At 40.2% G+C, this 12,874-nt stretch overlaps 2 protein-coding genes across 2 annotated transcripts; both read right to left on the bottom strand.

Moving 5' to 3' along the window:
* Positions 1-2,325: 2,325 nt before the first annotated feature.
* Positions 2,326-5,354, bottom strand: LOC102794817 (GTPase IMAP family member 7-like). The gene is made up of 2 exons (XM_006798013.3): positions 5,151-5,354; positions 2,326-3,552 (listed from the first exon to the last, which is right to left on the bottom strand). The coding sequence occupies exons 1-2, from the start codon at positions 5,206-5,208 to the stop codon at positions 2,588-2,590; spliced, it is 1,023 nt and encodes a 340-aa protein (XP_006798076.2). The 5' UTR covers positions 5,209-5,354; the 3' UTR covers positions 2,326-2,587.
* Positions 5,355-6,730: 1,376 nt separating this feature from the next.
* Positions 6,731-12,619, bottom strand: LOC118454735 (uncharacterized). The gene is made up of 4 exons (XM_087840255.1): positions 12,147-12,619; positions 11,940-12,008; positions 9,013-9,305; positions 6,731-7,867 (listed from the first exon to the last, which is right to left on the bottom strand). The coding sequence occupies exons 1-4, from the start codon at positions 12,364-12,366 to the stop codon at positions 6,983-6,985; spliced, it is 1,467 nt and encodes a 488-aa protein (XP_087696381.1). The 5' UTR covers positions 12,367-12,619; the 3' UTR covers positions 6,731-6,982.
* Positions 12,620-12,874: the final 255 nt, after the last annotated feature.

Below are 12,874 nucleotides of genomic sequence, written 5' to 3'. Positions count from 1 at the left end.
AAATACAGCAGAAAATATGATTTACCAATTACAGACAGTACACAGCTGCCTATATAATAATCTGCTGCTGCATGCTGGACGATCTTCTGCTGGGAAAAGTCAGTCAATGCACGGTTGCACACAATGGATGCACATCACTGTGGATCATCCTCTGGAGTAAACATATGCTACCTAATCTCTTTATATTTCTGAATATAAATATAATCCAGGTAACGTGGAATAACACTGATGTTAATTGACCTTTCTCTCATTAAAGCAGGCTAACATTAATGTTAGCATAATAAATAACCAAGGACATTTGAGTGTGTAACAGGTTAGTGTCTGTAATTGGTAAATCTGTGTTTTCTAGTAAAGTGGCCAAGAGCTATTCTGTTTATTTAGAAAAGAAACGTCTGGAAGCTTGTATGTCTCAGTTTTACACTTGGGCTTAAACGTTATGTTTGTGCCTCGACTACACAGTAGCCTATGGATATTTCTCTCCATATCCATGTAACAAGATACATCCACATTAAAGGAGTATGTATAGGTTTCAAATAAACTGAGCGAAAGTTTCTTGATCTGAGCAACCTCTGAACTATAATGTGTTTAGTCCAGTTTAATTTTTTTTATGTAAAATGAACTGTTGTGACCGGTCGGAATTAGCCCATAATAACTTCATAAATCTTGCCTTTTAGTTATTTAGGAGTTAATTTATTTAATAGTAATAGTAAAGGAGGGGCAAGATGTCTAGGCAGGGTGGCACACATCTTCAGTGAAGTAGGAGAAAATGGAATTAACAAAAAATCCACAAAAACACTTAAAAACTATTTATATGCATCATTGCCTCTTCTAAGAAAACAAAGAGATGCTGATTTTTACAAGTTTTATGGTAGAAAAACTATTAAAAAACTGTGGCAGTACAGTGTGCTGATTAGAAATGATTGTGTGGTTCTTTCACCTATGCTGAGCCACTACACAGACTCACCTCCTGAGTTTCACTTTAAACCCTGACTGTACTCATTTTACTTTCACCCACAATCAGAACAGAAAATAGTTTTTTTTTAAATTCTTTTTCACTGCATTTAAAGCACATCCGTTAGAATTAAATCAGAAAATGTTTTATTATCATGTACTAATCGTATTTTATTCTTATATTAATATAATATACCATGGTTCAGTTACCTTTGTACAAATATGATTAGTTGAATTGTGCTTTAAGGAGAATATTTTTACTTTCATACTTTGAGTACATTTCAGAGCCTGTACGTTTTCACTTTTACAGTATGGAACGCTATCACGTTAATACCAGAGGATGCTCGGTACTAGAGTTGGAGACCAAGATCGGTCTCGAGCCCACTTCTACGTGGTCTTGGTCTTGTCTTGGTCTCGACGGACTTTGGTCTTGGTCTTGTCTTGGGCTAAGATCCCTCGGTCTTGTCTTGGTCTCGCTGTCTCAGTCTTGCTGTCTCAGCTCAACATAGTGGTTGGGAGATTTGGAGTCAACAGTATCCATGACACACAACATAACGGTTGATAATGTGTCATGCGCAAAAGCATCACCTCTAAGAGCCGTGCTTAGAGAGCGCTTTGTAGTGAATCAGAAGAGTCAACTCCCATTGACTTAATTTCTTTTCGCTGCTCAGCTCTCACACAGTGGCTCAGCTATGCTCCAAGCAAAATATATATATTTTTTCAGCTCCAAGCTGGACACACAACCTGAGAGATCTACTGTTCACTGAAGCCACATCAGGAATGGTCTCAGTGGAAAAGATGGCTGTCAAGATGTCATTTTTAAAGAAGGAAAAAAATCTAAAAAAGACTGAGGAATGCCAAATTACACAAGAACTGGACAGATGGAAAATCAGTGGCAACTGGTCATATGAAGTGATGAATCCAAAAGTGAAACTCCTGAGTTAAATCATTTGAAATTTGAACACAGAAAAGTACCATCAGATTTGATCCATCATGTGTCAATGTGTCAATCAGTGCTTCATTTTATGACACGACAATGATTCCAAACACACTGTTATTCCAGAAAAAGCATACTCGGATAGAAAAACACAATAAAACATTATCAGTCATGGACCGAGCTCCCCAGAGTCTGTACCTCAACATCATTGAAGCAGTGTGAGATCATCTTCACAGAGAGCAGAACAAAAAGCCGTCAGCATCCAAAGACAGCTTTAAACAATCTTCAAGAAGCCTGCAGAACTATTCCTGAAGACTACTTAAAGAAATGAGAACAAAGCTGCATAAGAGAGTTCAGACTGTGTCACAGAATAAAGGTGGTCGTACCAAATACTGACTTTCAAACTAGTTAGCATTTTAAAAACTCACTTCCTTGGATCTACTTTTTTTCCTAGTAAAATATAAAGAAAACGTGGTGTGCCGAGACTTTTGTGTAGTACTTTAAATATTGTTTTTATTAGCATTTTTACAGTTCTGTTATCTGATTAAATATGAGAATAATGAGATGATATCAGATGACAATATTTTCTTACTATGGACAGAAAAATTTGTATGAAAATTATTTTTGTTAATTAAATGAGTTCGATATATCATCTGTCACATATTTGAATGATAAATCACTAACACAGTAAAAGCTCATCTATTTCTTTTTCTTAGAAAGACCTGGTATTTTTCCTGGAATAATTGGAAAGGTCTTAAAAGACACCACAATCAAAATTCCTATTCCTATTCCTATTCCACAAAGCCATTTAGCTGCTACCCCAAGACCCCAACATAACAGTAGACACAATACAGCCAGAAACAGGATCCACTTCATGTGGTAGGACTTGCTGCACAACTCCCCCTCTGCGTCTTTTCTTGCCCTTTCCTCCTCTTTTCTCCACAGCTTTGTCTTCATCATCTTTAGCTCTTCATTCTTGTAACGCTCCTTCAGATTTTCCTCCTTTTTACTGATTTCTTCATGTCTCTCTGTAAGGATGCTTTCCTGTCTTTTTCTGATTTCCCTCTCCTTCTCAGGATACAGCTCTGTATTGTAGAAACTACCTCCATTCAGGGCCACCAGGGTCTCGATCTTCTCCATAAAAATTGTGACCTGCTTCTGGTCCTCTGGGGTTTTGTTGTTAAAGACGTGGAAGCCACCGCTACACTTGCGTATGAAGTTGCGGAGGTTCTCGTCACTCTCAGTAATGATGTTGTTTATTGTTTTGTCTTCCAGGCAATCCCCGTGGGTGAACAGCACGATGGTGTAGTCCCACACTCTTGGGCCAAACTTTGCTTCAATCAGCGTGTGGGTGTCTTGGTCTTCCTGAGTCAGCCTTCCTAAAGGAACAACATATGCAAAGATGTGGGGTCCTGGTTCCTGGAGTTTCAGGCGCTGAAGAATCTCTCGGATGATGTCCTCCTTGTTGCTTCCCTTCTCGAAAAGCCCAGGTGTGTCAATCACATCGACAGGTACATCTCCAACCATCCCAGACTCTTTTTCACAGTGAACAGTGATGCTGCCCAGCTTCATCTCTGACCTGAACACCATTTTATTGAGGATGGTGTTCCCACTCGAGCTCTTGCCTGCACCACATTTTCCAAGAAGCATGATCCTCAACGGCTCTGTCAACCCAACAAAAAAGCATTTTTAAACACTATTCAGAGTTCATGAAAGTAGTTGTGCCCTTCATTCTGACTTCTGATATTATTATTGTTTATTTGTAGAAATTCATGTCTTTCACATATTAGCCCAGACTGTTGCATCCCAGGGCACAAACAGTATGAACTTTTTTATTATGTTGTTACATTGTGGCAAATACAAAGCATTTTGGCATTTGTTGATGAATATAATAAAAAGTAAAGATTAATACACTGTATGTTGTCTCATGTTACCATTTGTGGCTTGTTTTGTTTTTATATGCCTGTTGAAATATTTTTTCTTATCTTACTTTTTCAGAAAATAGATGCTTACTAATCTTTTGTTAACAAGTTGAACCTCAACCAGAAACTTTTGGTGTGTGGCATAATGTTTAACCGCTCTTCTTTGCAGAACTGGTATAGTTTATCAAAATTATTTGCTTTGTTGGCAAAGAACCGGGTTTTAAGCTTAGTCTTGTTGTTGGCGACTGAAAGTCTTTGATTGAGGTGCACCTTGCTCAAAAAACCACATCCCACCTTCTTCAAATGCAACAAGAATGGTGTCAAACGTTTGCGCTGCAAAAATTTTCTTTTGTGCCACTATCATTTTAAATATATTTATAAAGGTTTCTAGAGGTCATCAGAGGTCAGCCATTCATGTGATGAAAATTTCCAAAACATTGGAAATGTTTCTATGCAGGCCCTTAATGAAGGTCTTAAGGTCTGTTGCATCATCTTGTGTGGGTTAAAGGTATTCTGTTTATAAATAGCCTATAATTAAATGAAGTGTTTTTAGCTCAAATGAAAAGGTTGCGGATCACTAACTATCATGTTTCATAACATTATATTACTCCAGCAAATATTTTTTTTCTCTGACAGAATGCATACTTTATTTTAATATATGTTAACCTAGTTTTTTACTTTTAAGAGTGTGATAATGATAAACAATATCCAATACTGATATTATGTTTCGCAACCTTTTCACAGGTTAGACCACCAGTAAAGAAAGGGGCTGGATGACCTTAGGTGACCTCTACAAAAGTGGGAATAAGGAGCACGAGAATGAGATGGAGACATTAAATGAACATTAGAGGCTAACAGTACTGTAGCTTAATTACACATCTCAAAATCACTGTTGGCTAACTTGGTGTAGGTGTGTTAATTAAACACACACACACTTACAGGAAGAAAGCAGATAAAGAGTCCCTGCCATTTTGGAATTTTATTTTTATTAAAGTACTGTAAAAAAAAGTCAACATATTATATTAATTATATTATCTGGTATTTTTCTCCCCATTGTAATGTCATATTGTATATATTAGCTTCAATCTTCAAACATCTGAAACAAGCCCTATAAACTGCAGTAGCCAACAGCTCGCACCAGTATGACTCACACTGCTTACTTTTTCTTTCTACATGTGTCAGCTGAACAAGGGTAGACACGTGCTTAAGAACATGGCTGCGTTAGTAACTACACCAACTACACCCACAGGGGAAAAATACATACTGACATACAAAAAACAGAATAAAAACATTAAACTAAAAACTTTTAACTCAACAGCATTTCCGTATTTCATACTGACCCTGCTCCTGCTCATTTTCTGCTGGACCAGGTATGCTGTCAGCGGCCTGAGTGCTCATGGTGGACGACAAACAAAGGTATCACCAAAACTGTAGACGTCGGTTAACTTGTCCTCGCTGGCCTGACAGTCCTGATTGAATCTCAAAGCAAGTCTGTTAGGTAAAACTTTTTTCACCACAGCTTCCTCAGTGCTTTCTGTTTTAAACTGAGGGTGGGGCTCTACAGTCACGTGACCTGCTGGGTGCCCCGGGTGAATACCACCGCATCCACCAAGTTACTGTCTAGTCCACGTCCGCTGAATAATTAGGTCAGCAGCGACAATCGGCCGCCAAGACTATTTCCACCCAACCTGTTTTAAATAAACCTCTGAATTTGGCACTCTACCTGCGTCTTATAGAGAGTCACTGGATGGGACACACTTTTATTGTGCAAGGGATCAAAGATCTGATGACTTCTTGCATAACAGCTTAATGTGCAATAAAGTTATGATTTCAAATAGAATATCATTACTTTCATTTTGACTGAGAAGTAGACTTTGATACGTTGGTATTTTATAGTGAGTCTGAGGAGCATTGCAACGAGGAAACAATTAAACTATTACATTTAAGGATACTGCGATTTTTATATCACTGATCCTTTTACAAAACACACGAACCGCCTAAAGTCCGTTAAGACAATTGCGCTTTAAAGATTTAAGAATACAATGAACGGTCTCAGCGCGCCATCTAGTGGTCAGTATACTTTAATGCTTCATAAAACGTCCTGATCAGGGATAAAGCTTCGATAAATTCACCCCTTTAACAAAATGTAAAATGAAAATATTTTAAAATGTGCGCATTTACTTTCAGCAATGAAAAGTAATCAACTACACTTACACCGGACCTATGTAGTATTTTGAGAGTACATCAAGTAAATGGTTCATTTTTCAGCTACATTTCAATGAGATATTGTATTTTTAACTGCAACATTTGTCTGAAAGGTATAATCATTATCCAAAGATCAAATGATGCCTTGGTGGCAGTCATTTTTTCATTCATTAATGAATAAATAAAGCACATTGAGGCGACTGTTGTTGTGATTTGGCATTATATAAATAAAATTGAATTGAATTGAATAAATGAATTTTGTCTCCAAATTCTCAACAAACATCAGCTGACTCAGACTCACACAGACTCATTGAAGGGTTTAACAGGATGCAACTAATCTTACTGGCTTCTACTTTATTTTAGGGTTGACTCTGTGATCAGAACATTTGCTTTTAAGACACATACAGTTAACATCCTACAAGCCTACATGGAACCTGAGATTATCTGTTAGGTCACTCATGAGGATTTCCTGTTAAAACCTAAAAATGAAAAGTAACAGGGATGATTCAGAGCCCTGCTTATGAAGCTAAAACCTTGTTGTCATTTAAGATTCTTTATTAAATAAATTTTGGGGGATTTTCTAGGCCTTGATAATATTTTAATGGTTGATTTGATTGCATGCAAAGTTTATTGTAACTTTTTAGTAGTTAATCGCTGTTTTATTCTTGCAATCTGGGGACAAAGTGTTCAAATAACCACAGCTTTATGGTGCATATCCAAAGAATCTTTTTATTTGATGTTAGTGAAGCAAACTAACATATTTACAAAGCACAACAATTTAAAAGCACAGAACAATGACTCACCTTTGCGCTTGTCTGTTATTTAGTTAAGAGTTTGTCAAATTCACATTTATATTAAATTATGCTTATTAAAGTAGCATTATAGTGCATGAGAGATTCATAAGGAGGATCTCAGGTGGGGAAAAAACAAGGTCAGGAGATTCTACTTTCCAGGCCTTCACCGTAGATTATTTCCGATCAGCCAGCCTCTGTAGGAGGGCGATGACTGTGTCCTGTTTGGAGGAGAGCAGCTCCAGGGCCGTGGCTATCCTTCCTAGGGACTCGGACATTCGCACCTCCCTCCTCTCGCGCCTCTTCTCTCTGGCTTCAACCCTGCGGCGAGCCACTCGATCGAGGTAGGCCTGCTCCTCCTGTCGCTTCAGAATCTCCTGGAACAAAGTGGATCCGCCTTGCTCCGCTTTCGCCTTCTGGTTCTGTCCTTCAGTTCCAGACACAGTTGTTGTAGACAAAGAGGTGGCTGCAGAGGAAGTGAGGCAGGAGGACGTGAGGGGGAATGAAGAGGAGAGGCCGAGGAGATTCTGGCTTTGGGTGAGCGATGTTGTACTCAGGCGAAAAGGGATGACACCTGATGAGATGGATGGAGCTTTGCGGCTTGTGTAGCCCAGTGTGTTGAGGTCTGTGTTGCTGGTGGAGATGAGGGAAGGGGATGTGGTGGCTGTTTCTGTAAAACAAGGCGAGGTGATAAAAGAAGGAGCCGGCACAATGGTGGCTGGGTGAATACTAGTAGTAACAATGTCACCATTGAGGACGATCAGGGGCTTGAGGTCTGGAGCATTAGTTGAGCTAATGGTCGCTGCAGTCACCGACGTACTGGCAGCGGTGCCAGCACTGGAACCCAGACCTACTGAGTCCACACCACCACCACCACCAGCAACAGCAGCGAAGTCACTGCTAGGACGGATGATGGTGGATGTCGGCTGTGGAAGCTGCAGGGGCTTTGCAGCGATCTTAGCCAAAGGAGCAGGCAGTGTAGAAACCGTGCTGCCGCCTTTGCTTCGTTTGTTGTTGACGATCTGAGTGCCAATGGTGTCGCAGAGGGTGGCGTCCATCAACTAGAGTGGAACAAGACACACACAAAGATATGGAGAAAGTACACCAACGAATACATCAAACAGCATTGTAATCCATGTCTTACAAATACCAGTTAACAATGTAACCGTATGCTGTCTTAAACCTTGTTACTTTATGTTATAATCCTAGTTGTTTCTGCTGTACTTCCTCACAGTTGTTCAGATTAAACATCCCTGTACAAGAACTATTCATCATTTAACCCTGTGAGGTCCTTAAAGTCTTTCCATCTCTATATTGACTCAGTTCTCTTATGGTATTAAAACTGTATAAATTCAGAACCACTTTGTGTGATACAGTTTTTCAAATGCACAAGAGTAAGGATTTGGTGGTGACAGGGTCATGGGCAGCCAAGGAGCACTGATCAGGCCGGGAACGAAAGCTGGGCCCATGTGGTCTGATCCAACAGATGAGCTACTGTAGCTCAAATTGCAAAAAAGTTCATACTAATTCTGATAGAAAGGTGTCAAAATACACAGTGCATCACAGTTTGTTGCATATGGGGCTGCATGGCCACAGACCAGAAGGTGCCCTTATCTGAGAGGTCTAGTGGAGCCCATGCTTCGATGGGTCAGGGATGTTTTGGCAGCAAAAGGGGAAAAACACAATATTAGGCAAGTGGTTATAATGTTATGGCTGGTGGTATATCGCCAACAGCAGAAGAATGCATCTGATTTCTAGTTTTGAATTTTGTAAGACAGACTAGGCCTACACTCTACATCGACCACACCTTCCAAAATATATAAGGCAGAAGTTTCTTCTTTCTGCACAATTTTTATACACACACACACACACACACACACACACACACACACACACACACACACACGCAGAGTGCAGCTGTTAAACTGGATAATGATTATTGGTGGCCGCGTTTGAGGTCAGTTACATTTGTCCTGAGGGGAAATTCACATTTCTACAACTGGAAATTTCAAGCGTCTCACTCTCTAGTAGACTGTGTGGTGTACAAAGGCACACTATGCTAAAGCACTTGAAAAAGGAAAAGGAGAAAAGAAAGAGGGCTAAAAAATTTCATAGCAACTATGTCCAACTGTGAGGTTTACTTAAACCAGTACTTAATGTCAGCAACTGCTTTTTATCCCCAGGTTTGTCTTCCCATTAGACTCACATCAAAGAACTCCCAAGACGTCTTAGCATGTCCCGTCTCCCGGCTGCGGTCTTTAACCCTCTTGTATGTCACAATGAGGTTGTTCCACTTGCGACGGATTTTCTCAACAGGCAGTATGTGCCCCTTGGAGGCCATCTCCTCTTGGACACTCTGGAAGAGCTGCGAGCGTTCCCGAGTCTCATAGAGACCCCAGCGACGCCCGACGGCCTCAATCAGACACAGAACGGCTTTGGAAGAGAAATCCGAGCCAGAGCAAAGCGTCTTCTCGGAAGGAGCAGGGGGCATTACTGAAGCTGGGAGAGAAAGAAAGCCACTTGTGGTGTCACTTCATATGTAAGATAAATAGGTTAAACTGGGGAAAATCTTATATACATACAGTTGTTATCAAACGTTTAGATCCGCTCATCATGGGTGGGAATATCCTGGTAATTCTGGAATTTCAATGATTTCTTTGAACTGCTTGTTATCCAGGGTAGACTTACTGCACAAGTTTGAATTTATTTTGGATTTTATCTAAAACATCTAAAACAGCGGTCCCCAACCTTTTTTGCGCCACGGACCGGTTTATGCCCGACAATATTTTCACGGACCGGCCTTTAAGGTGTCGCGGATAAATACAACAAAATAAAACTAGTACCAGTACCAAAAAAAAGAAGATTTATTCATAACACACGTGAAAAGACCAAGGAAAACCGAGTTAACAATAAAAACGATAACAAAATAACGCTGAAAACCGATAAAAACCCTGAAAAACATACATTTCACACCTGAGCCTCAACTCTCGCGGCCCGGTACCAAACGACTCATGGACCGTTACCAGTCCGAGGCCCGGGGGTTGGGGACCGCTGATTTAAAACACACAGTCAGTAGTAAACATACAGGTGCAAATATATAAATATACTCAATTAATTCTTTTAATAAGTGAAAATTCTATAAAGCCTTTAAACTTGAGAAGGCTATTAGTGATTGACTATAACTGGTAGTTTCTCTTTGCCGTCATAAAAAGGATTTGTTTAATAGCACTCACAGGTTTGAACAATACATGACAGTTATGTACAGATACCAAATACTGTACATAAATGTGAGTTATTTGGATGTGTCAGCACTTTGTTAAGGTCTGGAAAAAGACCCAAACTGTCACCCTCAAATGTGAGAAAAGTGGTCAGGATGTTTAGGAACAATCCAGGAACAACCAGTACTTCCATGTGCTATGGAATCCAGTGGAACACCAGCATCACTGTCCACAGTGAAACGAGTTTTACATTGCCATGGACTGAGACGGTGCCGACCAAGATAAAAGCATCTGGTCAAAAATCAGCACCTTGAAGCTTATCTGAAATTTGCAGCTGCCCACATGGACAAACCAAATGTCTTCTGGAGAAAAGCTTCGTTGCCAGACGAGACAAAGATTGAGCCACAATCAGGTATGTTTGGAGGAGTAAAGGTGAGGCTTTGAAATCTAAGAGCCCTGTGCTAGCTGTCAAGCATAGTGCTGGTAGATTCTTACTCTGGGGCTGTTTTGCTACCAGGCGTAAATCAGGATTTGACGTAAAACTTGAAAATAGAATCTCCAGTTCTGTCCAAGTTTGAACATACAGTTGAAACTTGGACCCAGTTGGATGTTCCAACTGGACAATGATCCCAGGCACACAGATAAACTGGTTTTGGAATAGATACAGTAGACAAACATTAAGCTTCTTGGATGACCTTCCCAAAGCCCCGACCTCAACCCTGCTGAACATCTGTGGACAACACTTAGAAGCTGAGTCTGTGCCACGAAACCAACTGATTTAAATTCATTCTACCAATTCTGCCAAGAAGACTGATCAAATATCCAGCCAGGAATATGTCAGAAGCTTGTTGATGACTGGTCGAGGTGCAAGTTGCAAAGAGACATTTGTGGGGGTTTGTGTAAATATTTGAGCCCATATGTAATGTTTGATCCTGTGTAGGTTGATGAGTGGATGTAAACCTATGACCACAACTGTATTTGCAGATACAGAAAAACTGCATTTTCTGTATCTGTATTTTCTAATGAGAGATTTTCAACATTTCTGTTTTCCCTCTTGTCGTTGGTTTGACGTGTGCGGGGGTTAGTTTCAACAGCCAGAGTCAGAATTTAGCAACATTTGACGAGCTATCAAACACCCCAACAGATGCCCATCAAATCTGATCAAAACACACACAATCCCAGTGATGCAGGAAGTTTATTAATTGTGAAGGATAAGAACTGAATGGCTAAGACTTGAACCCTAGTTTTTGTGGACTTTTTCAGGTGCGTGAAATAGGCACAAAATACATGGTGTATTAAAAAGAATCATCTGATTTCAGAAGGCTATATTTTTTTAACTATTAGACATAGAAGCTTCCAGTAAATTTTAAAATGCATGAGCGAATGTAAAGTTATACACACAAAATTTACAATGTTGACAAGTGCTTAATATGCCCACCTCCAGACCAGCATCCAATTTCAAAATGCTTTAATTCCACAATCATTCACCTAAAGAAACACGTACTGGCTGCAGTGACTCCAGATATGCTCATGGGATGAGTTTGACATATGCTGTGTATCCACGGGGGGACTTATTGAGCACTTGTGCACACTGTAAGTTTATATTCAGCCATTACTTGCATAAAAGTATAGCATTTTCTTTTCGATGCACCCTGTGTAATAGCATTTCTATGCAAATGATTAAAAAATGACATGTTTGAATTTTTAGGTTATTCAAATTCCTTTTAACAGTCATGAGATTTAATGTGTATATGTGCGGCTACATCATATCATCATTTTATATGAATTATTAAAAGAGGTTAATGTACGCAAGTGTTGCCAGTTATTACTTCTGCCAGAAAGACTTCAGTCAGTCAGGTTATGTGTTTTGTTACATTCTTACTGGTGCTCTCCTCTCACTTTGAATCTTACTTACCTGGAGCTATCTTCAGGTATGTTTTTCCATCCCCAGATGTGGTGAAGAACCGCTCTGTGCTAACAGGGTCTGATGACAGAGCAGATAAAAGCTACATAATCTACTGAAAAGCAACAGATTTTGAGTGGCCATTAAAAAAACAAAAAGAAGAAAGGAAGCAAATAAACGAGGCCGAATGGCCATAAATCATCTCAGGTGAGCACTCACACAGTAGTACAGGAGTAGTTGTCGTGGCAGCTTGCAGCTCTGTGTCAGCCAGCTCCTCTGCAGTCTGTTCCCCTCCTCCTCCTCTGCATGCGGTATCTCCGCAGGGCGCAGGCGACTCCTGCCTGCCCAAAACCAGCGCAGATGCATTTTCATCCACCGCTTCAGTTTTCACATGCAGCGCTGCGACGTGGTTGCTGCCTCCTTGCAGATCTCCCTCCATGGCTGACACAGAAACAGAAAAAAAAAAAAAAAAGGAAAAAGGAGCAGGAGCTGAAGGGAGAGAGCTTGTATTGTCTGCGCAGGCGTTGAATTGAGGAGAAAGTTTGGAGATCTCGGCTGTTAATCGATGATGCAGACTTGAGCGTGAAGTCGTGCAGCCAAAGTCATGACTGATTTAGCTGTGCGCGTGATGGACAAATGCCACCCCCTGCATGTTTTTCCGTGAGGGGCACGGAAATGGCTGCGCTGACCACCTCAGCTCAGCCGACGGATGCGCAGAGCGGCTGCGCAGCTCTCAGCAAGGATTTGCTGCTGGCAACCGTGACGGTGACGTCAGCTGACCGCACGTTTGGCACATGTTTAGTAACAAAAAACCAAAAAATAATTTTCAAAATAAGAAAAAATAATCCGGATTTAGCTGTCAACGTGCCAACATAGGGGAAAATTCTGCACGTTTTATTGCATTAATAATAATAAATATTAATACATTAAAATAAATAATACTAAAC

This window comes from Neolamprologus brichardi, chromosome 4 (genome assembly GCF_056152115.1).
Source record: "Neolamprologus brichardi isolate AB-2024 chromosome 4, ASM5615211v1, whole genome shotgun sequence".
Taxonomy (NCBI): Eukaryota; Metazoa; Chordata; class Actinopteri; order Cichliformes; family Cichlidae; genus Neolamprologus; species Neolamprologus brichardi.
The sequence above is the reverse complement of the archived record's forward strand: the minus strand, read 5'-3'. Positions and strand labels throughout refer to the sequence as shown.

What these genes read in the sequence shown, in the direction of transcription:
- LOC102794817 (XM_006798013.3), bottom strand. Translation starts at nt 5,208, where the DNA reads ATGAGCACTCAGGCCGCTGACAGCATACCTGGTCCAGCAGAAAATGAG. An exon ending in AGAAAATGAGCAGGAGCAGG is followed by an intron (nt 3,553 to 5,150) that starts GTCAGTATGAAA and finishes TTGGGTTGACAG; the next exon opens with AGCCGTTGAGGATCATGCTT.
- LOC118454735 (XM_087840255.1), bottom strand. Translation starts at nt 12,366, where the DNA reads ATGGAGGGAGATCTGCAAGGAGGCAGCAACCACGTCGCAGCGCTGCAT. An exon ending in AACTACTCCTGTACTACTGT is followed by an intron (nt 12,009 to 12,146) that starts GTGAGTGCTCAC and finishes CTCTGTCATCAG; the next exon opens with ACCCTGTTAGCACAGAGCGG. An exon ending in CGTCTTGGGAGTTCTTTGAT is followed by an intron (nt 7,868 to 9,012) that starts GTGAGTCTAATG and finishes GTTCCACTCTAG; the next exon opens with TTGATGGACGCCACCCTCTG.